The 21,992-nt window shown below is 45.3% G+C and overlaps 11 protein-coding genes across 11 annotated transcripts; 5 read left to right on the top strand and 6 right to left on the bottom strand.

The window, feature by feature from the left end:
• Positions 1-35: 35 nt before the first annotated feature.
• C7M61_001088 (uncharacterized protein) lies at positions 36-722 on the bottom strand (the record flags this gene model as incomplete). Its single annotated transcript, XM_024856506.1, has 1 exon — positions 36-722. One exon carries the CDS (start codon positions 720-722, stop codon positions 36-38), a length of 687 nt encoding a protein of 228 aa, XP_024716105.1.
• A 97-nt stretch (positions 723-819) lies between these two features.
• Positions 820-3,102, top strand: RTT101 (cullin; the record flags this gene model as incomplete). The annotated part of the gene is made up of 1 exon (XM_024856505.1): positions 820-3,102. The coding sequence occupies one exon, from the start codon at positions 820-822 to the stop codon at positions 3,100-3,102; it is 2,283 nt and encodes a 760-aa protein (XP_024716104.1).
• Positions 3,103-3,742: 640 nt separating this feature from the next.
• ACP1 (Acp1p) lies at positions 3,743-4,123 on the bottom strand (the record flags this gene model as incomplete). The annotated part of the gene is made up of 1 exon (XM_024856504.1): positions 3,743-4,123. The coding sequence occupies one exon, from the start codon at positions 4,121-4,123 to the stop codon at positions 3,743-3,745; it is 381 nt and encodes a 126-aa protein (XP_024716103.1).
• A 291-nt stretch (positions 4,124-4,414) lies between these two features.
• C7M61_001085 (mitochondrial 37S ribosomal protein uS12m) lies at positions 4,415-4,948 on the top strand (the record flags this gene model as incomplete). The annotated part of the gene is made up of 1 exon (XM_024856503.1): positions 4,415-4,948. One exon carries the CDS (start codon positions 4,415-4,417, stop codon positions 4,946-4,948), a length of 534 nt encoding a protein of 177 aa, XP_024716102.1.
• Positions 4,949-5,054: 106 nt separating this feature from the next.
• Positions 5,055-6,071, bottom strand: ARC35 (Arc35p; the record flags this gene model as incomplete). The annotated part of the gene is made up of 1 exon (XM_024856502.1): positions 5,055-6,071. One exon carries the CDS (start codon positions 6,069-6,071, stop codon positions 5,055-5,057), a length of 1,017 nt encoding a protein of 338 aa, XP_024716101.1.
• A 597-nt stretch (positions 6,072-6,668) lies between these two features.
• PBS2 (mitogen-activated protein kinase kinase) lies at positions 6,669-8,483 on the bottom strand (the record flags this gene model as incomplete). Its single annotated transcript, XM_024856501.1, has 1 exon — positions 6,669-8,483. The coding sequence occupies one exon, from the start codon at positions 8,481-8,483 to the stop codon at positions 6,669-6,671; it is 1,815 nt and encodes a 604-aa protein (XP_024716100.1).
• Positions 8,484-9,730: 1,247 nt separating this feature from the next.
• Positions 9,731-15,008, top strand: REV3 (Rev3p; the record flags this gene model as incomplete). Its single annotated transcript, XM_024856500.1, has 2 exons — positions 9,731-14,149; positions 14,868-15,008. The coding sequence occupies 2 exons, from the start codon at positions 9,731-9,733 to the stop codon at positions 15,006-15,008; spliced, it is 4,560 nt and encodes a 1,519-aa protein (XP_024716099.1).
• Positions 15,009-15,185: 177 nt separating this feature from the next.
• HAC1 (transcription factor) lies at positions 15,186-15,998 on the bottom strand (the record flags this gene model as incomplete). Its single annotated transcript, XM_024856499.1, has 1 exon — positions 15,186-15,998. One exon carries the CDS (start codon positions 15,996-15,998, stop codon positions 15,186-15,188), a length of 813 nt encoding a protein of 270 aa, XP_024716098.1.
• A 1,664-nt stretch (positions 15,999-17,662) lies between these two features.
• Positions 17,663-18,619, top strand: BUD16 (putative pyridoxal kinase; the record flags this gene model as incomplete). Its single annotated transcript, XM_024856498.1, has 1 exon — positions 17,663-18,619. The coding sequence occupies one exon, from the start codon at positions 17,663-17,665 to the stop codon at positions 18,617-18,619; it is 957 nt and encodes a 318-aa protein (XP_024716097.1).
• Positions 18,620-18,743: 124 nt separating this feature from the next.
• On the top strand, positions 18,744-19,814 carry C7M61_001079 (uncharacterized protein; the record flags this gene model as incomplete). The annotated part of the gene is made up of 1 exon (XM_024856497.1): positions 18,744-19,814. One exon carries the CDS (start codon positions 18,744-18,746, stop codon positions 19,812-19,814), a length of 1,071 nt encoding a protein of 356 aa, XP_024716096.1.
• Positions 19,815-19,863: 49 nt separating this feature from the next.
• On the bottom strand, positions 19,864-21,779 carry C7M61_001078 (1-phosphatidylinositol 4-kinase; the record flags this gene model as incomplete). The annotated part of the gene is made up of 2 exons (XM_024856496.1): positions 19,864-19,877; positions 19,997-21,779. 2 exons carry the CDS (start codon positions 21,777-21,779, stop codon positions 19,864-19,866), a joined length of 1,797 nt encoding a protein of 598 aa, XP_024716095.1.
• Positions 21,780-21,992: the final 213 nt, after the last annotated feature.

The following is a 21,992-nucleotide window of genomic DNA, read 5'->3' as shown; positions in this document are numbered from 1 at the left end:
ATACGAAACTTAAAGACCAAGAGATAATTGTAGTATTAATACATCATATGGCTAGAAGATGGCCTCCCGTTACGATCATCATGGGACCATTGCTGACTAGAGCCTGGTCTTTCATACCTATCAGTGTGCCTCCCGTTATTGGCGCGTCCACGGTAGCTGTCTCTTTCACGAGTCGGTAGATTGAACCGTGGAGGTCTCGCTTGTCTGGGAGGTGCAGCAAGCTGTTTAACCTTGAAGTTGTTTTTGTAAGCGAGTTCTTTCTCTGCCTGCTCCCGCTGCTTTCTCTCCGCTTCTTCTTTCTGTGCCTTGGCCTCTTCGTCTAGCTGTTTCGCATAGTCTTCATCACTGATTCCAAGTGCCTTACGTCGTATGTCCTTGAGTTCAACCTTGAGGCTATCATGGAACTCGGGTGAGTCAATAATCTTCTCCTGGATATCCTTGTCGACAATATCTAGAATGTTTGAGCCGGAGTTATTGCTTATAATCTCTCCTTGTATTAACGCTGCCATCTTACCCTTGTTCTTCATTAGTATGGAAGGGTCTGCTTTTATCTTAGATTCAACCATAAGCTTCAACTTAAGGAGAAGGTTAGAATGCGTCTGCGAGGTCTTGAAGTTAGCAAGCAAACGTTTTCGCTGTTTATCGAATGAACCATTCTTCTTATATATCAGTGTGAGATACTTGTTATCTATCTTTTGGGGTAGATCAGCCTGGTTGGGCATTTTTGTGATGGTGTTTTGAGTAGTGTGGGATGAACTGGGGCTGCAATTTGATATGAGTATCGCGCTCTCAAAACTGCTCATATAAACCAGACCCTTCATGGATAAAGTGCTCGATTTTGGCAATAGCAACAGCAGCACTGATTTTCAGGGAATGCTGTCCCACTTGGGGTCTGGTGTTATGCCTCCACTGCAACGCAACATTCTAGAGTCCAGGGGAAAGAGACACAAGAGTAGGAGGACGCAAGATCACGAGTCCACAAAATGCCAAAAGCAGTTGGAAACAATCAGAGCACTGTTGGAACATGTCATTGATTCAGTTGTACTGGGAAGTGATGATAACTTCTCGTTTGCACGTGTGAATAAAGAGGTTATTGCATTATCGACATACAAGCATTCAGAACAAGCACGTCTCAGTGACTATATCTTCCGAAAGTTGAATCAAGAATTTGAGATGCTACAATCGAAGCTAACTTGGGATTCTCTCGAGACGGGCTCTGCTGGTCAGACATTCCTCAGGGAACTCAACGCGTGGGACGAGAAGTTGAAATGCCTTCTGAGGCTTTTCATCTTCCTTGATAGAGTTTATCTTTTTCAACATACAAAGAAAAAGCCAATAAGAGATTACGGGCTACGTCTTTTTGCTTCAGCTTTATTTGACTCCAACTCCAGGTGTTCCTTGCTAGAACAGGTATTGAAGGACTTGCATCTCAACATCATTAATCATTCGAGATTGGAACATCTGGATTGGTATAACTACGATACTTTGACACAATTTGCCGAGTATTACGAAAGACTCATATTCGAGGAGCACACCAGCTATTATTTCATCCCTGATATCTTTTTATCCAACTACGAGTTGTGCAGAGAGGATTGGTGGGAAGACCCTCGAACATTCGTTAGCAATATTTTTGATAACATGAGAAAAGATATACGCTTCATGAAGGCACTTGGACTTACAGATATGGCGGCGAGTTTTGCTAAGGAGGTTTTGCGAAAAGCAATAATTCCCGAACTCTCTGAGGTGTTGAGCTCATGCGTACCCGCATTGATGGAGGACGGAAGAGAATTGGAATTGGGTATCTTGACAAAGCTTCTTCATATTGAGGAGGTTCACAGCAACTGTAATAATGTGAAGCAAGTCGCCTACCATCTTCGGAACTATGTCGCTGCCAAGACCACTGAACTCATCAAATCTGATGCATTTGCTAGTAAAGACCTATTACCTGAAGTTGTCAAGCTCAGGCTCAGTCTACTGGAGTCTTGCTCTCGGGCAGATCTCTATGCTCCTGGTGACTTTGATTTCGAAGTCAGAAGCGCCATATCCAATATATTGTCGCTGCCTGAATATCAGACCAATTCAGTCCTAATGTTCTCAAAATATTGTGAGGCTTTTTTCAAGCTGAAAGATGCTGATGCAGTTGAATTTAAGAAAAATATTCAGGTGTTTTTCAAGTTGTTGCAGAACAAGGGTAAGTTCATCAAGATTTATGAAAGAGATCTCTCGAAGAGGTTGCTTTTGGGCAAGAGTTTCAATTATCCGTTAGAATCTGACCTTGTGGACAATTTACTACACGAGGTGGGTGATAATTTGGATGGTACCAATCTCAAGGCGATGATTCAAGATGTGAAGCAATCTGACACTGAATTCAGACATCATCACGGGTCTGCGGAAATATTCCCTCTTGTTTTGAAGAAGTCTAACTGGCCTGCTATTCCAAAGCAAGCGACCGAGCTCAAGATCCCCCCAGAGCTAGACGAAATTTTGGTGGCATTTACTGAGAAGTTTCGCCAGAGTGATGCAAAGGGAGAATACAAGAATCTTGACTGGAGCAATTATTTATTACATCAGCTTACAATCCTGGTCAATTTCGATAAAGGCCCGAAAGAACTTCAAGTCAATCTCCTTCAAGCAATCGTCATACTTCAATTCTCTGAACATGATACCCTATCGTTTGCACAGTTTGTGGAAGAGACGGGAATGGAGCAAAAGCTCTTGAAAAGAGTCATAGCATCCCTAAGTTCGAGTAAATTCCCGTTCTTGATTGAAGACAATGACGATTACAAGTTCAATTACGCATTCTGGGATAAGGCTGCAAAACTTCGCCCACCCATGGCAAGAGAGAAAGAGGCTGTCGTTGAAGAAGCCTTCAAAAAAGCCGAAAGAAGAGACAGAGATGACGAGATTACCGCTGCTGTTTGTAATATTTTGAAACAGAAGGGCTCAATTCTATACCCCGAGCTCATGGGCCAGGTATTGATGAGGCTCAAGGCTCGTGGAGAAGTCCTGATAACTGATATCAAGAGAAGAGTGGAATATCTCATAACGCAGCACTATGCTAAGCGGTCTGAAGACGGACAAACCCTCCACTACATTCCATAGATCAGAATAATTTTCGTTCATGTATGTGCATTATGTCTAGTTTAAACTGGAACCTCCTCTGGGTCTGGGTTGTGAATCCAGTGCTCACCAAAGTATGGGATCTTTGAGTAGAAAGTCTGCTGGAACAAAGGCCAGTTGTCAGTGAAAGTGGCAACAGCGGCACCGGCGGCACCACCCCAAAGAACCAAGTCCTTACCGTAAGACTTGGCAGCGGCGTAGTTGAATGGGATCTTGGTAACCTTGTATGCTGGACCTCTAATGTACTAGCCTGTTAGTAAAATTTCCGTGAGTGTAAATGCTGTGTTGTTTGTGCATACCGAAATCATAGTGTGGAAGGTGTTTAACAGATGATTATCATCAACAGTTTTTCTCGCACAGTTATTGGATACGCCCGGTACACACTGCTGCTAACTAGACAGCACATGTATGCAGGTCACCAAATACCTTTGATACTGTCGTTCCGAATATGATGGCCTTGTAGCAAGATAATAGCCAGTCAAAACTTTATCTGCTCATATAACCCTGAACAACGCAAAGTATACAGCTTTTTCAATCTACAGGCAAGTATCAGAAGTGCTATGCATATGGGTCGCCCCATGATTCGATATGTATGTATGTGAATTTGGCCTCGAGCCTGAATTTAACAGGCATCAGGCTGAGAAAGAATGTAGTCAACAGTCTGGCCCACGGTCTTCAAAGAGTCGGCCTCGTGGTCTGGGATCTGAATGTTGAACTCATGCTCAACCTCCATAACAACCTCAACGACATCCAAAGAGTCCAAACCCAAATCAGTCACGAAGTTAGACTTCTCAGAAATGTCTTTGGAGGTAACCTTGTCATAGCCCTCCAACAACTCAATGATTCTCTCTCTGGCGATATCTCTCGTCAAGGCAGGGAAGCCAGCATATGTTCTAGAAGCCTGGGCGAATTGTGGAATAGCAAGCTTAGGAGCAACAGTAGCACACTGGGTGCGGGGTATAGCACTGAGTCTCAAGGATCTGGCGAAGGCTGCTCTAAACATTGTTGAAGATGTGCTTATATGCTCTGAATTCTTACTGGAGAATACCCTCACTGTAAGTGGTGTGTGCACGACTAGCTTAAGCTGTGCAACATTTTCGACAAAGCAGACAGATCCGGTCTAGTTACGAAAAAGCAATGATCGAAATATATATTTATTTACCATTGCATCATTTAGAATAATGCCTCCGAAATTTAGGATCCGTATAATGGGTTGTGGTTAGTGTATTATCTGCAGTACGCATTCAATTTTTCAATACAGTTTGTTCTCACGACCTAAAAGATCTCTAGAGCCATGCTTAGAACATTATTCGGAAGTAGGCTTACGGCGATGGGCAAGCCGATGATCGGCTCCCAATCTATAACGTCATACTTTGCTACCATACGCTCCAATGTGCAACTTGCTAAACCATCCATACCTTCCGTTGTGAGTCAGTGCCAGAAGAGATATGCCACTTTGAACCAAATAAGAAGTGGTAAGCAAGGCTTCCCCACTAAGCCAAACGTTCCAAAGGCCCCACATTTACAAGGAAATCCATTTAAAAAAGGCGTTGTCGTCAGAGTTATGATCTTGAAACCAAAGAAGCCAAACTCGGCTCAAAGAAAATGCTGCAGAGTCAGACTCTCCACCGGTAACGTCATCTCGGCTTTGATCCCTGGAGAAGGCCATAATGTTCAGGAGCATCATGTTGTTCTAGTAAGAGGCGGAAGAGTCCAGGATCTTCCGGGTGTGAAGTACAGATTGGTGAGAGGTGCATTAGATTTGGCAGGTGTGGCCAATAGAACAACCTCCCGTTCCAAGTACGGTGTCAAGAAGCCAAAGGATTAAGGATCTATCTCACTTGTAAATATTAAGCATAATACATTAACGTCAGTTTCAATTCTAATTGCGTTTCAAATTTTATACATAGTTACAACCAACTCTATCCATCAGTTTATACTCTTCCAACATCAAACTTACGACCGCTAGCTGTCTTTCTGTTGTCGATAGCCTTGCCCTCGTCATCGACATTCTCCGGCTTTGCTCTGTTCAAGACCTTCAAGAACCCTCTCACTCTGTGTCTCATTCTCGTGTGCATGTACGCCTTAGCACATTTGATATGGTAATGGAAGTAGTTACGGAAGAACTGGATGTAGGATATACAGTTATCTCTGCGTTCTCCCTTGGTCAAGTGTCTTGGGAACAACACAAATGTGACGTATCCCTTGTTGTCGTCGTCCTGGCGTTTGCTGACGGCATTCTTGATATCCAAAGGAGGCTCCTTCTGGGTGAACATGACTTGAGGAGCCGTTTGGACAGATCTCTTACGAGCATCAACGAACTCTTGTAAGAAAACCTTACCAAAGATTTTGTCGGTCTCATCTTTGAAGATGGTGGAGAAGATAACCGTCACACGGTCAAAGGAAGGCTTGATGTAAATACATTCATCCTCTCCTCTGTACTTGATGACAAGAACCTCCTCGTTCTTCAATTCACCCTTGATCTCCTCGGCATAGGTGTCCTGGTCCTTGAATTGTTCGGCAAGCTGGTCATAACGACTGAAGGCCTTCTCAAAAGCAGAGGCGATTGCGTGTCTCTTCAACAAGGCCAATTCCTCAATCAATTCCTGCTTGATCTCGTCAGACTGAGAAGCCAAGGCTCCCGTGTCCAAAACGAAACTGAAGTTGTAGCCTGCTTCCGTATCATCCACAATGGTCAAAAACTCACCAAACTTCTGGTACTTCAGCTTCAAGTACTCGGATACACCGTATCTCGTCAAGTCATTCCAACATTGCAAATAGACGGAAAGCAAAATTAGCTGTCTGTCTTCCAAAGTGGAAACATGATAGTTGGTGAAATCAAAGTCACTGATAATTCTGTCCAAGGACTTCAATTGGGCATCAGGTGCGGGAAAGATCCGCTCCGTCAATGTCTTTTTGATCAAAAGGTTGCTCTTGTCGATTTGCAACATGTTACTATCGGTGACACTTGGTTGTTACCTCTTGAACAGCGGTGTCCTGGGTTCGGTTGTGCGATACTGCAGAGACTCCGCTCTAGTGTCCCAGCTAAGGCATGGAGCAAATTGCGACACGGAGTTCGACCGCCAACCTATAATTTAAAGATCCACAGTAAACAATTTGATTCTTTAATTTAATAGGCTCCTCGTATACCAATTTTTGAGATTCTTCTTGGTAGTTTCAAGAGTCAACACTCGTTTGTTTCTATTATGCGAGTGCACCTTTACTTTAAACTGGTTGCAAAAAATGAAAGTTGCAACCAAAGAATCCCGATATGTCGTTTCAATCAAGTTCAGCTCTTGGAAAGAGTGTGGTCGATTAATGAACTCAAGAGCCTCAGACCCGCTTCTAGCCTTCTCTACCAACTCTTATTCTTCTACATATACCGAGGATCTTTAATGAGCAAAATATATTCTATAATACACAGTGATGATGCGAAATGAACCGAGTATGATGATGTAGATGATAATGATGAGAATAATGATGATGATATAGCGGAAGCCATATGAGCAAGGCAATGAGGCGAACCGTGAGATACTTGAGTTCCACGTTTATCGCCTGAACCGCTGCGTTGGCAATCCGCCTCTATGGAGCGCAGGTGCATTGACCTTGTTTTTAAGCAAGGAAGAAACGTTCTCCCTGCCCATCATCAGAGCCGCGCCTGCATTGGCAACGTTAGCGCCTGGTCTTGACAGCGATGCACCGGGTTTCTTGGATTGCTCTGCCTTGGCTTCCTTGCGTGCCTTCAAATTCTCCTGAACGACCCGATCCATGTGTGGGTCAACTCCTCTATTATTGGTGAGCCAAGGAGATTCGAGAAGAACATCGTATGGCGGGCGAAGATCAGGGTTCTTGTTAAGACAAGACTTCACAAATATCTGTGCTTCTTTTGAAAAAAGGTTGCTGTCAAGCTTGGGAGGTTCACCATCAACGATAGCACTCAACTGGGAGAAGATGTTATCGAAAGTTTCTGGTGGATAAGGATAACTACCCGCGGCAATTTCCAAAATCGTGAGACCCAACGACCAAATATCCGATTGTACGGAGTATGTAGCGTCATCAGGATTCATAGTTTTGATACGCTCGGGGGCCATGTATGATTGACATCCGATGTTCGTCTTTGCCAAAGAGGCCACCAAGTTACCGGAGACACCAAAATCACAAAGTTTGACCTTGCCAAGGGAGTTCACCAAGATATTAGTTGGTTTGACGTCTCTGTGAATGATGTTATGCTTATCCTTGAGTTCTTTGAGACCACGGATAACACACTCAGTGATGTAAGCGAGACATGCCTCGTCACGGACACCATCGCCATAACACTTGTCAAGAGATCCACCATCCATAAACTCCATGCACATGTAAACGGCACCCTCAACGAAAAATGCGCCGTAGAAGTCAACAATATAAGGAGAGTCACATTTATGAAGCACTTCGAGCTCCATAAGAATTTGGGTAAATTTGTTTTCTTCTAATTCAAGACGCACCTCCTTCATGGCCATAAGAACACCTGTAGGCTTATGAAGCACTTTTGAAACTACACCGTAGTTACCACGGCCAAGTTCCTCAAGAAACTGCAATTCATCAAGTGAAATGTGGAAGGACAGGCCGGAGGAGAAATCGATACCATCAGAATGCAAGGACGCCTTGCCGGCAAAGTTAAGAGAGCCCAGCTTGATGTCGACATACTTGGAATAGTTAGCGAAAAGGCCCTTGAGTTCTTGGGGAGCTGGCTGATTCGACTCAATGGAGCTGACGTCAGACGTCGGAGCTTCTGAGCTGGCGGAAGAGGATTGGTCGTTGAGATTGAGCTTGAAGTCGGGCCGCTTCTTTCTTTCGGAAAGGCGTCTAGCAAGCTCTCCCGTGGAGTTTATATGAGGAGGATGAGGAGGGTGGGTCGGTTCAGGGGTGGAGGAGCCCATGTTTTTCATGTTGAGCTTCATACCGCGTCTTTGGGAGAGGGATGGTTTTTTCGCCAAGTCGAACGACGGCTTCTGGGAGGGCAGCAATGGGCCCTTGGGGATGTCATGTGGCGGCAGCTCGATGGACGGCGAAGGTACAAGGGACAGCTTGGGGACCAGGTTTTCGGAGGCAGTTTTGGTGTAAGGTAAAGGGGGCAAAGGCTTAGCAGGCAAATGCATCTGAGACTGGGACGCTGAAGGCAGACGGCCCTCCTTGGGGGACTCCTTGAGAGCCTGGGAGGCCCTCTTCTGCTGGAAAGCAAGGATTCTGGCGTGAACGTCGCTGCTCAAAGGCCCGTGGGCAGTGGCCACTGGAGGGGAGCACTGGCCATCGTAAGGCTTGGGTGTCAGCACGGAAAGCTTCAGTAGTCTGGCGGCCGAGTCTTCCGGGTCTGAGTTGTCGGCCATGCTGGGGTTAGGAAAGGAAAGTGTGCCAGCAAGAAGAAATATGAGGACCGATGTGGTGAGACGATTGGGGAGGTTTGGCGCGACGGCGCACAGCGTATAAGCAGTGGCAGCGCAAATACAGTCTTCAGGCGGGCACGAGCAACCCCAAGGCAGGCCACTTATTTGAATATACGGGAGTTTGGCAAGATGGCAGAGAGAAAGGTTAGAAATCTAATTGATGAAAAGTTTTTTTAAAAATTGCCATTGGGGCCTGGATGGGCCAGTGTCGCTCGGAGCTTGTTTGAAACAATGGCAGGGAGCCAGGGCAGACATGGTAGACACACTGGCAGGCAGGACACTGAGCACTAGAGGTCGTTCGCAGCAACAGGCGCCACGGGGCTGCACTAGCGTCAGGGTCCCACTTTAGGCGGGAGGGCGTGAGACAAGATTCTTTTTTTTTGCTTCACTTTTGGAATTTTTCTTGATTTTGCATTCGCAAGAGCAAAGCCACGGAGCATTCGGAGCCGCTTAGAAGGACAGAGATGGTGCATAGTGAGCAGACCTGGATACTTGTGGTGTGGGCTGGTTGCGAAAAGAAGCCTGGCGGTAGAACAATGGAGCTACGGGAGGCTGAGATGACTAATCCGTAAGGAAAAACCCCCCCTGGTTGGCACTGAAAATCCACAAAATCAGCATCCATTTCAAGGAGAAACTTCGCCAGGTCTGCAAGTTCTACCGGTGCATTGGTTGTTTGCCTGGAAAGGCTACTTTTACCGGTGAACGCCCTGTTGGGTGCGCCCACTCACCAATTTTGCAACCAAAGATAGACCGCCCCACAAAAATAGAAATGCCGTAGATCCAACGGCACCCTCGTGGAGGACTACAGCCACTTCTGGCATTGACAAAAATCGTACTTTGCATGCTTCTCGGTTCGGAACATCTCCTGCCGCTTCCATCCATCGGATACGCCGCTTCGGAACTGTCCTTCTCCCGACGGACGTCCCGCTTTCCTCCACCTGGAAAACTCAGGCGTCTGGCAGCCTCGGGAGAACTGGCTCCGAACCATCCAACATGTCGCCCGCCTGCACCACCAAAACAAACCAAAAATAAAACGTCTTCTCGATGGACGCCTAATTTTTGCTTAAGTTTGGTGTTTGCGTCTCATTGGTGATTTTTTTTTCTTTGCTCTGTTGTGGTGATCTGTAGAAGCACATTAAGCTACCGCCGCGCGAAGCCGCGATGTCTCTTGCTGCTAGTACCCCAACCGCATGGCCAATGCTTTGCAAATCCAGATTTGTGACCTCGATGCGTACCAGCACGTAGCCACGCCGTTGGATCAGCTCTATGGGCTTGTTTCCAAGGTTCCGTTTGTCCGCATCTACGGAGCCCTCAAGGTCGAGGCGGCCTCCAACCTCGCCTACAATGTTCTAGTCCATGTCCACAATTACTATCCTTACTTTTACATTGACTGTCCAACACGGCAGCTAGACGAGGCTTACTTGAGTGGGCTCAAGAACCATTTTGATATCAAGATTCACGAGTCTTTCCAGAGGAAACCCGTGGAGGACGATGACTCAGATAGCGAGATGGAGGACAAACCTCCCCTGAACTTTGTGGCTGCAGTGGAGTACTGTCGGGGTTCACCTGTGTACGGCTATCACCTTGGTTACAAGCAGGTGCTCAAGGTGCTGCTTCTTCTGCCTCTTTACAAGACGAGACTTGTGAAGCTTATCACGTCGCACAAGGTCGATGTGTGGAACTACGACGGTAAGCTCAAAAAATCCCACGGCGCACCAAATCTCTATGAAGCTCACATCCCTTATACATCGCAATTTCTTGCTGACTTCAACTTGTATGGTTGCGGGTTTCTCAACGTAGAGAAGTGTCACTTCCGTCTGCCTTTAGTCATACCCTCCCAGTTCGACCTCCTGCCTTTGAAAGACCATCTTCGGCATTCAATCACAAAGGGCAATGTCTTGAATGGCACCCGCTACCCTCGTATTGGTCGGTCTCTTCTCGAGCTTGACATCTCGGCGGGTGACGTCCTCAATAGGGCCAATCTTGTGGAGAGGACGAACCACAACGATCTTTCCGAGTTCAACAAGACAATGCCCAGTGAACACATCTATTTATCCTCTTTGAAATTCACATTCGAAGATCTCAAGTATCAATGCACCCTTCGGAACATGAACGATACTTCCCAATTGCTCCACAAGCTGTACTCGCAAGTCTTCACTAAAATTGGCCAGGACGGCTACCAGGAATGGGAGACTTCTGCTCGATATCGAGAACTTGTGGCGTATGTCGCAAAACTCAACGCTGCTACGAACTTTAATGACGCTAACGACTATTATGACAATCTAATCAAACCCGCATTACCAAACAACGTACCTACGTGCTTTGAAAGCGTGGATCGTGATACCCTAAGGGACCGGTTTCAACATCTTCCTTTACTCAATTATCGTGATGACTTGGTTCAGTGGTCTTCGTACGACGATTTGTTCACCATAGATGAATCAGCATCCACTGCAAACTTTTCCGACTCAGTTCCCTCAGGCCCTCCAGCGAATAAGCAGGATAGCTCTGAAGTCGATGGATCCCCTTCTCCATCTCAGAATCCTCGTCCGTTGGACATCGAGCTTTCTTCTCCTGACTTGCTGCTGCCAAATTCTAGTCAACTTGAAACACACCATACTTTTGATCCACAATCCATTAATGTTCATTTTAGCCAGCGAAAACGGCCGTTTTCTCAGGTTGAAGGAAGTGATACCAACTCACTGCTTTCTACTATCACGCAAACGCTGCATTTGATTGTCCGCAATCCTCAGCATATTTACGAGCTCCCAATTCCTTCATCACTACGGAAGTCGGCTTTCATGAAGACCATGCATCAATCAGGATTACTCGACATAGAATATCGGGATCCCGCATATTTCAAGAAGGAAGATGTTCATCAGAAACCCCTTGTCTTCGCCAACAAAAAAATTATAGTACCTTATGCTGGAGATGACTCACTATCTCCCTACGAGTTTAGAGGGACAAGCTGTGGATTACTAGAAACAGAGGAGCCGCCAAAACAGACTGTGAGTGTTAGCAAGCCTCAATTGTGGCAGTACAGCACAGAGGCGCCATCCAAAAAGTCTATAAGAACATGGGTTCAAAGCATTGAACGTAACCTTCAGTACAAAAAAGAGAGATTTCGATCTCAAATTGAACCTGCTGTGACACAAACATATGACTTTAAGTACTCGTACCGAAGCGATAAAGTTGCGAGGAACCCCAGTGGCTTCCTCAATATGACAAACTTCCATATGGAGGTTCACGTCAATACCAACTCACAGAGGCAAGCTGACCCAAAGATTGACTCTGTAAGAGCCATAATTTACCATTTTGATGACGCCAATGCCATGTATCGTGAAGACCCACGGACCACGGCTATCTTCGTATGTCTCGAAGGTCTTGACTACTACATCTTCCTGAAACTATTTGCGGCGGTGGCAGAAACTTTAAAAATTGCAATTGAAATCTTCACATCTGAAAAAGAGATGATCAAAACATTTTTAGACGTCTTTGATGTTTTTGATCCTGACATTCTTTCGGGATATGAGATCAATGCCTCAAGCTGGGGCTATCTAGCAGAGCGAGTTTTTGTGAACTATGAAACTAATCTTCTAGCTCGTCTCAGCAGATCAACTTTCAAAAGTAACGGAAAGTTCGGGGACCGCTGGGGTTACACGCATACCTCTGCCCTCAAAATCAATGGTCGTCATTTACTCAATATTTGGAGAGTCCTACGTTCGGAGTTGAGTTTGACTGGTTACACTCTTGAAAATGTGTGTTTCCATTTACTTCATCAGACCCTCCCGCGAGTAACGAATCTGGATCTCAGTCAATGGTTCACTAGCGGCAACTTCAATAATACATTTATGTTTTGCAAATACTATGTGCATCGTCTTGGATTAACATTGAAGATCATGAACGTCCAGGAAATGATTTTGCGAAATGTGGAGCAGTCGAGATTGATAGGAATTGATTTCAACTCCAATTTTTATCGTGGCTCTCAATTTAAGGTTGAATCGATTTTGTTGCGATTTGCTAAAGAAGAAAATATGCTTCTTAATTCCCCTTCCAAAGAACAAGTACATGATATGCGTGCCTTAGATTCTATCCCCTTGATCATGGAGCCTGATTCCAACTTCTACAAATCTCCGTTGGTTGTCCTAGATTTCCAATCGTTATACCCATCGATAATGATCGCGTATAATTATTGCTATTCAACATTGTTGGGCCCGATAGAAGGATTCCAACAGAATAAAAATGTGGTGGGATACCTTCCTCACCTCAACATTCCGCACGGCATCGTTGACATCTTACTCAAAAATGGAGGTATTAACATATCTCCCAATGGAATGATGTTTGTCTCTGCCAAATTCAGGAAATCAATTCTTTCTCGAATGCTACAAGAAATCCTCAACATGAGAATTAATGTACGGGCAGTGGCGGGAGCCTTTCGTGAAGATGTAGAGCTCGCAAAGCTTTACAACCTGAAACAACTTGCATTGAAATTAATTGCCAATGTTACATATGGGTACACATCGGCCAGCTTCAGTGGTCGAATGCCGAATTCTGATATTGCGGATGCCATCGTGTCAACTGGCCGAGAGATTCTCACCAAGTCCATTGCAATGATAGAGGATAGCGGATGTGATGCAAAAGTTGTATACGGAGATACTGATTCATTGTTCGTCTACTTCCCTGGCAGGTCCAAGGAAAAAGCTTTTGAATTGGGAAAGCAGTTAGCAAGAGATGTGACTGACTTTTTTCCAGATCCAATCAAACTTAAATTTGAGAAGGTATATCATCCATGTGTTTTACTCGCTAAAAAACGTTATGTGGGTCTGTGCTTTGAGTTCGAAGATCAAACTCTGCCTAAGTTTGAAGCAAAGGGAATCGAGACAATTCGAAGAGATGGTATACCAGCGCAACTGAAAATGGTTGGCAAGACCTTGAGAATCCTTTTTGAGACAAAAGATCTATCGAAGGTGAAACAATATACTGTTGAACAATTTCAAAAGATTTTTTTCAACAAAGTGAACGTCAAAGACTTCTGTTTTGCCAAAGAGGTGCGATACGGTTCTTACAAGAACGAGAAGTATCTACCGCCTGGAGCTATCATTGCAAAGAAGAATGCTTCGAAAGACCCCAGAAACGAGCCACAATATCGTGAGCGTATACCGTACCTTGTTATACGTGACTCCAGAAAGGAAAGAATCAAGGATCGATGCGTTACTCCCGACGAATATGTTTCATCCTATAGTACAGATAATCCGCTAGAGCTTGATTTCGAATATTACATTACGAGAGTGTTGATCCCACCGTTGGAAAGGATCTTCAACTTGATTGGTGTTAACATCCAAGAATGGTATAGAGAGATGCCAAAGTCGACAAGACAACTTGCTATTAAGAAGAGAGACATCACTAAGATAAGCGAATTTGTACAATCTGAGCAATGCTACTTATGCGAAGGCAATTTGAGAGATTCTCCCTCGAGGTACCTCTGCCAAAACTGCCTTGGTCTTGAGCTTGGTCTTATAACTGATGTTATTTCGATGGTCAAACAGAAAGAGTCTCAGGTCATAGACTATGAGAGCATTTGCGTCGCATGTAACAAACGCAACTTTTCCAACGTAAGTAGCGTGGAATACGTGCGATATTGCTCTAACAGCGACTGCCAGATATACTACGGGCGGGTGAAAGCATCCAGAGAATTAGATCATATTCTCACAGGAAGCGATCAAGTACTTGATGAGCTAAATCTACAATGGTAATCAAAATGAGATCATATATTTGTGTGAACCTTCTGGCACCGTTGTAGCGTACGTCAGACATAGTCGCGTCAACTCTAGTGAGGAGCGCCTATTATCAATAACATTAGCTAAGGGCCATCATGAACCACCTAAATGCAAGATAACCGAACATATCAAGGACAACGCCAGATAATAAATCAAAAAGATTAGAAAACAAAAACCCCAAAACAGCTTATTTTTTTGGGTTTTTTTGTTTTTCTATTTTTTTTCTTTTTTTTTTTTTTTAATACCTGGCTTTATTTTTTTTTTTTTTTTGGTCTTGAATGTCAGCATAAATCTTGTCCGAATCTCAATTCGGCTTTTTAAATTTTTTTCCTTTTTTTTTTCTTTTTCTCGATTTTTCGTTTCTCGTTGTGTATCCCCTATAGTTTTTCCCAATTAATATAATCCATCCTAAACCGCCCTGAAATATCTATGTCACATGTGAGCGACCCCTGATATTCAGTGCTCTTATAAATACAAAAACTCGTCAATATCAAGAGAAGTAGGATCTTGAGCCTCAAGCTTGACATCAAAGGAAATGTCTTTTCCACCTAAGAGATCGAACTCGTCCATTTTACTACCGATTGTCAATGAGGATCCATGTACAACAGAATCGACTGGTGCTGCGGACCAATTGGTTATGCGTGAGAATGAGGGCGCATGCAAGCACGCCCAGGCTGTTACTTCTATGCTATAAATCGACCCTACACTGCAAGAGATCAGGAAAATTCTCACGCATATTAAATAACAATAAATGACCACCAGGCCATCAAGTGTTATTTAATATACGTCTTTCCATGATCTGCTGCAGGAGCCAGCGGTAGCTGGAGATGGTGCGACAAGCAGAGAACAATCAGGGGTTTTTGCTGGCCACTCAAGCCATGATTAACCGTGGAGACAAAATCGCTGCTGGATTTTGCGCCATAGTATCGAAAGCTGAGGTAGCTGAATCCATCATTGACACTTCGTTGTGTTGCATGGACATGTCCGGTGTGCTAGGCATGGAGCCGGAGGTGGTTGAACCCGAGTAAGACTCGGCAAGATCCACTGATTCACTCATCTTCAATTGTAAATCAATAGGGGAGTTCACGGGGGAGTTAATGGAAACCGGCAGGAGGTAGTTGAAGTATCCTGCTGGGGAGGCGGTCAAGAGGTTCAGAGGCGACTCCTCAACTTTAAGGAGAGAGCTCTTGGAATCCTCTGGGGCCGCTTCGGCGGGACCATCCGATTCTTCTTTTTTCACCTGGATGTCGGGTGTATCCTCGACGGAGAAATCACCGTGATGATCCATGTCGTCGCAATCGCGGTCGTCGTCACCGAACAGAACAGAGCCCATCTTGGAAGGCTTTGAGGCAGGAGTGACCAGCGACATGTTGGCGTGAATTTGGTTCTTCAACGACGTCAAGTCTTGAAGAGCGGGCAAGTTGAGACCATCAATCTTGTCTTGTGAAACGAGGTTTGCCACAGAGGCGTAGTTATCCGACAAAGTGGCGAGATTCGATTCCAACAGTAAGACGTACGACTCCAAGTACTCGACGTGCTTCCGCTTCTTCTCTCTGGAGGCATGGGCGGCTCTTCTATTTCTGAGGATCCGCTCCACCCGGCGTTGTTCCTTCTCCTCTTGGGTTCTGGCTCTCTTGCGTGGGGGCAAGGACGACTTGAAGTTAGGATCCACGGCGACAGTCATGGTATTCGACAAACGTAGGTAGAAAAGTGGTAAAGAAGTAGCAGATGCTGAGGAATTGAAAAGAGGGTTTGACCTGATCAGAAAAAGTGTTCCATGCGGGCGGGAGGCAAGGTATATATAGCACTCCTCAAAGGCCGAATCGGGCACTGCATGTGCGGTGGGTCGACGACTGAGGAAATTAAAATAGAGGCGGAGGTGCAGGCTCCGAATCCAGACCCTGCCACACTGCAGAGGCGAAGCGAAGCTACTGGGCAAGAAAAATAAAAGTTAAATAGTGTTTAGAGATGAATTTGATTGCGGTAGTTTTGATAGGGTAGGTAAAAAATTGGTAGAACCTGCTATCGAAACGGGTTGTGCAAGGGGGTGGCGCCAAGCAGAATTCTCGTTTCGTCACCGTGGGAGGGGGAACCAGGATTGCGGTCTCGAAAACTTCCAAAGAGGCTCAGAATGCAAGTGAGCCGCGAATGAAAACAGGAGGCAGTTCAGTGGCTACAGGAGGTTAAACATTTTTAAGCAAGGCATTGCTGCAAAAAAAAGTCATGACGTTCATATTTGGAACGTTTGGAATCGGTTTGTTTCGGATTAATAGGCCCCTGTTCTGGCACAAGTTATTTTTTTGCTCACCGCGCCACGGCTTAACCGCCTTATCATTCCACGCCCTTCTTGCGCCGATCCATCACCCTATGCAACAGGCCGTTTATTGCAACTGCAATTGTTCAAGAAGGGACTGCCCATGATTTTTTTTTTTTCTTTTATTTGGCAGTTCCGTTCCGCCTTTGTAACTTTTCTCTACCCTGCGTCTACATCCAATTACTGTCCTAGATTGTTTCGGCACCCCACGGCTCGTCCATGCCTAGCGGTAGTTTGAGTCTTCTCCTATTCTCCTAACCCTAACGCGGCGTCGTTGTGTTATGGTGCCAGTCTTTAGCTAGACACAGAGCACAATGTCCAGGTTAGAATTTAACAATACTGGGGGATCTCGATTTGGACTATCCTTGCCAAGGTGGCCATTGTGCGGCGCCCGTTCGGTGGAGTGGTTGTGATGGTGATTGGCCTCATTGTCGGTTAGACTGGAGTGAAAAATTTCTTGTCGGCCTGCGGCGGCGCCGGTGAGTGGACTCTAGGTTTCAGCCAATTGTGACAGTTTGTAATTAGTGTCAAAGACGCATGAGCAACGCCGGTCGACGTCTCAATGGTGAAATTATCTTTTCCATCTTGGACTAGCCGCTTTTCTGGGCATCGCATAGGAGCCCTTACGGTCCATCATCCATTTGTGCTCCGACTGGTTTATTTTATTTTACTGGCTGCCGGGTGCAATCGTTAATTACGAAAAACACTCCACTTTCCACTTTGTTCAAATAACGGGAATTTTTTTCATTCTGTTCAATTCTGAAACAACGGGGATAAAAGTTGCCGCACGCTGGAGATGCCCGCGCCCAAGATGCATGCTTTATAGCGAAGCTCGGTTAGCCCTTCGGCCCGTGGACCTTTTCCTGAAACAGCCCACATTTACAGATTTTTTTTTTTTTTCCATCAATTTTCGCCGTCTCACCTCTACCCCAGGTCTCTCTGATTCTCAAAACCACTGGAGTCAAATCACGTGCAAAACCCCAGCTGACTCCATCTCCATCTTCTTCTCTCGAGGTCTGATCTCCACCCAAGCCATGAAGTCCGTTCTTTCCGTTCAGTCCCACGTTGTCCACGGCTATGTTGGTGGTAGAGCTGCAACTTTTCCCTTGCAATACCTCGGCTGGGATGTTGACAATATCAACACTGTCAACTTTTCCAACCACACCGGGTATGGGTTTGTGAGAGGTTCAGCAGTCAGTTCAAGCGATATGTCTGCTTTATTTCACGGTCTAGTGGATATCAAATGCAAGTATGATGCGATAATCCTGGGCTATATACCATCTGCCGAGCTTATTGACATCTTGGCTGCAAATATCGTCCTGTTCAAGACGAATAACCCAAACTCCACCTACGTCTGTGACCCTGTCATGGGTGACCAAGGACATCTCTATGTGGATGATGCATGTGTTGAGGCCTACAGAAGACTCTTGCAGGAGGGTAATGTGGATGTCATCACACCCAACCAGTTTGAGTTGGAGCTTCTCAGCGGATCTAAAATTTCCAATGAGGTTGAACTCAGGCAGGCTGCAGAGCAGCTTCATGAAGGCTGCAACATAAAGCATATCGTGATCACAAGCTTGGCAGACGGTTTTTCGTTCGGAAACAAATGTGACCCAAACTCCATCTACTGCGCCGTATCCTCCAAAAGCCAAGCTTCGATCGAGTACTATAGAATCCCCATGATCAAGTCTTACTTCACTGGAGTCGGCGATCTTTTCACTGCACTTCTTTTAGACAAGTTCCACAACAACCCAGATAACATCGGTCTAGCAGTTAACCAAGTTCTTACCATCATGGCAGAGGTGCTCAAGCTCACTCATAAATTAGGCTTGGAGGAATACTGCAGCTACAAGAAGATACCTCTTACAGAAGATTTAGAAGGTAAAATGAACGATGCTGATTCGATGCGTTTCTTTGAACTTCGCATAATTCAAGCTAGGGAATTTTACAACTACGCCGGCGACGGTGTTTTCGATCAGATCGAAACCTAACGGCTATTGCCTGTTTCGCTCGCGGACGTTTAGCGGAATAGCGGCGGAGTACCCCACCTCCTGCAGCCAACTCATCTCGAGCCTACTATAAGATAACGCAGTGAGCCACAACCTTTTTTCACAAATGTCGAAACCAAGTGTCCTTGTTGTTGGTTCAGGTGGAGTTGGTACAATTGCTGCACTCTCGCTCACATTGAACGAGAAATGTAACGTTACACTCGTCGTTCGCTCTGCTTTCGATAAGGCTTCTACTGAGGGCTTCACCATCAATTCAGTGACATATGGTAATCTTAAGAATTGGAAGCCCACCCACGTCAGCAAGAGCGTCGAAAGTGCTGTTGCTGAGAACGGTCCGTTCGACTATATTGTTGTTACCACCAAGAATATCCCTGACGGGCCTCTGCCATGCGAGCAAATCATTAAACCTGCTGTGGTGGATGGCGTGAATACTGTGGTGCTTATACAAAATGGCATCGGCATCGAAGAACCCATGATTAAGGCATACCCTAAAAACCCTGTTCTTTCTGGTATCTCCTTGATTGGCTCAACCAACATCAATTGTACAGTGGACAATCTGCACAAGGATACTTTGAAGTTAGGTCCCTTCCACAATCCTAACATTCTGGATGAGCTTACAATGGAGAAGGTTAGGGAGTTTGCTCTGTTGTATCAAAATGTGAGCAAGGATGTCAATGAGGTTATCATAGAAGACAGCGCCTTAAGTTCAAGATGGGAGAAATTGGTGTACAACATGGTGTTGAATACTACTTGCACTGTCGCAGGATTAGATGTCAATAGGTGTCAGATTGGTGAAGCAAACGAGAACATCTTTAGACCAGCCATGAATGAGGTATTGGCTATCGCCAAAAGCGAGGGCGTGGAACTCCCAGATCTGACCAGTGACTACTTCATTCATATAGGCGATGGCCTATTCTACTCCCCATCGATGTTGGTGGATTCTAGAAAGAAGCAACTCTTCGAGCTTGAGGTTATATTGGGTAATCCTTTGAGGACGGCTTCAAAGAATGGTGTTTCTACGCCAGTTCTTTCGACTCTATACGGTTTGTTGAAGATGATTCAATTGAGAATTAAAGAGGAGATTGGTGTCGTTCAAATCAATGAAGCAGACTACAAAGGCATCAACAGTGACGACTATCCCAAAACCTTTCAAGAATTGCAATCTAAGAAAGTATAATTAGCACCAGGTAAACACTGGTGGTTTTGCATCTACCTTTTCCAATCTTTCAATGACGACGATCTTGGTGTTAGTCTCTTCGGAGTCTTCGCGATCGTAGCGCTCATCCCCTTCATAGGTCATATTATAGTCAAAACCAGACATCCGCATAGGTTCACTTTCGCTAAAAGCACTTTTAAGACTTCCTGCGTCCGACTTGTTTCTTTTAGGTTGTTCAAGGAGTGGAGTAGTTTCGTCATTTTTGCCATTCGATTGAAGTTCTGCCGAAGTCACATCGTAAATGCTTGATTCTAAAGCGTTGCTCAAAATTCTGTTGTTCACATGGGTGGGTACATGCATCTCATCGTCCCAAATGAGTACTCGCTCTCTTCTTGTGAGTTCGAGAGGCCCAGCCTGTGGTATTCTCAAGACCTCGACAAGATTGAAAGCCTGACCCTTTAAGACGGCAACCTGCTTTAGCCACATCCTCTCTTTGAAGTCTGCGTCTTGCTCAAAGACATTTCTAAGCTTAATGATAGTCTGCTCCCACCAATGCGATGATGTCAAAAGGGCTAAGTAGTGCTGCCTAGTTTTGTTTGAAAAGGGTTGGCCAATGATGGCATATGGTAAAAACAACCATCCAAAAGGAAACGATCTCCAGCCATCGGGATGCTTCCACGGGAAAGCAAGCCCTGAGTCGATGGCGCCTATCCTCAAATATGGATATACTTTCTTCAGAGATCTGCTGCTTGAGAGCTCTCTCCACTCTAGCTTGATCATCCAATTGTCGGCTCCTCTATCGGTATTTCTCATAATGTAGTCAAGAATTACCAACTTCTCAAGTTGTTCCTGGAACTGCTGGATGACCTCTTTCGTCCAGCGGAACTGCAATGGTAATTGATCGACAGGTTGATCAGTCTCAACTTCAAGGACCTTACTCACTGGTAATTTATCGATATCTGTAGGCAAAGGATATAAGCTGAAAAATTGTTGGGCTTCGATGTACCCATTCAAAAACATCTGAAACGAGCCAATTTTGAACTTGGGCGGTTTGGACCGAATTCTTTCCCAAAATGTATAATAGAAAGCCTGTGATTTCAAGAATATAATGTCTGTGTGGGGTACAATGAACGAGAGAAGTTGCCTGTCGAGTACACACGCAGCTGCTTCACTGACGTAGCCCAAGTTTGGAATCAAACAGGCCCGACCGAAGAAGCAGGGGAAAAACGTGCGATGTAGCCATTTCGACCACTTTGGAGATAGTGGCCCATAAGGCTCCTCATCTTTTGGCTTGAAGATCCCTCTCTTGTAGATCTCAATTGTGTATTCTGAGTCGTTGTTTCCAGCTCTCTCGCGTTTGCCGAGCACGAAATAGCTCCCCAGTGAGCCTTGACTTATCCTCATGGGGCGCAAGTCTGTGTCATATTCAACGTCATGAGTCATTGCTGAGACCAACGCCTCGAAATCGGCAGCACTGATATAGTTTTCTGGAGGTTGGCTCGCATCTGCTACGTTCTCTTGTCGCAAGATGTTCACCAAGTGTTCATTGAAATCAGCCTCTGACTTTATCGGTGGCAAATAGTTCATAGGTCTGAAAACCGAGTATTCTATGCTGTAGGGGCCCTCAATTACCTTGCTCTTTTTCTTCTTCCGCTTTGTACTTGAGAACCACTTTTTTGGTGACAGAAGGTAACTCTTGGAAGGCCGCTTCGTCAATGTGTTTTCTGAATTACGCCTGACCATACGTGGCGTCAACCAGCGTGCTCCACCCATGTTAGGCATGCTTTGTGAAAGAACCTCGTCTGCATCATTGTGATGGTGTCCTTGAAACGGAATCGGCTCATGGTTGATTTCATTGGAGCCGACTGATTCCGTCTCATACAGTATGGAGGCTCTCCTTGGAGTCAATGGCCCATTCTCCACTTCTTCAAGAGCATCAGCTCCTGATATCGGTAGCTGACTCTTAGTGCCATTAGCACTGTGCATAATATAGGAAGTAGTAGGTTCCTTAAGATTACCGCGCATACTGATAAGGTAGTGGTTGGACCCATGCGATAATCACCGGTCTACCCCCGCACAAATTGTCACACCAACTACATGAACATCTGGGTCAGAATAAATGGTAGGTATAATTAATAATATAAACCGAAGTACGAAGGGTAACGAAAGAAGTTTTGAAGTAGTCTTGATCCACAAGAC

The sequence above is a fragment of the Candidozyma pseudohaemuli genome, assembly GCF_003013735.1.
Source record: "Candidozyma pseudohaemuli strain B12108 chromosome Unknown scaffold00001, whole genome shotgun sequence".
Taxonomy (NCBI): Eukaryota; Fungi; Ascomycota; class Pichiomycetes; order Serinales; family Metschnikowiaceae; genus Candidozyma; species Candidozyma pseudohaemuli.
This window is presented reverse-complemented; position numbering and strand designations above follow the sequence as displayed.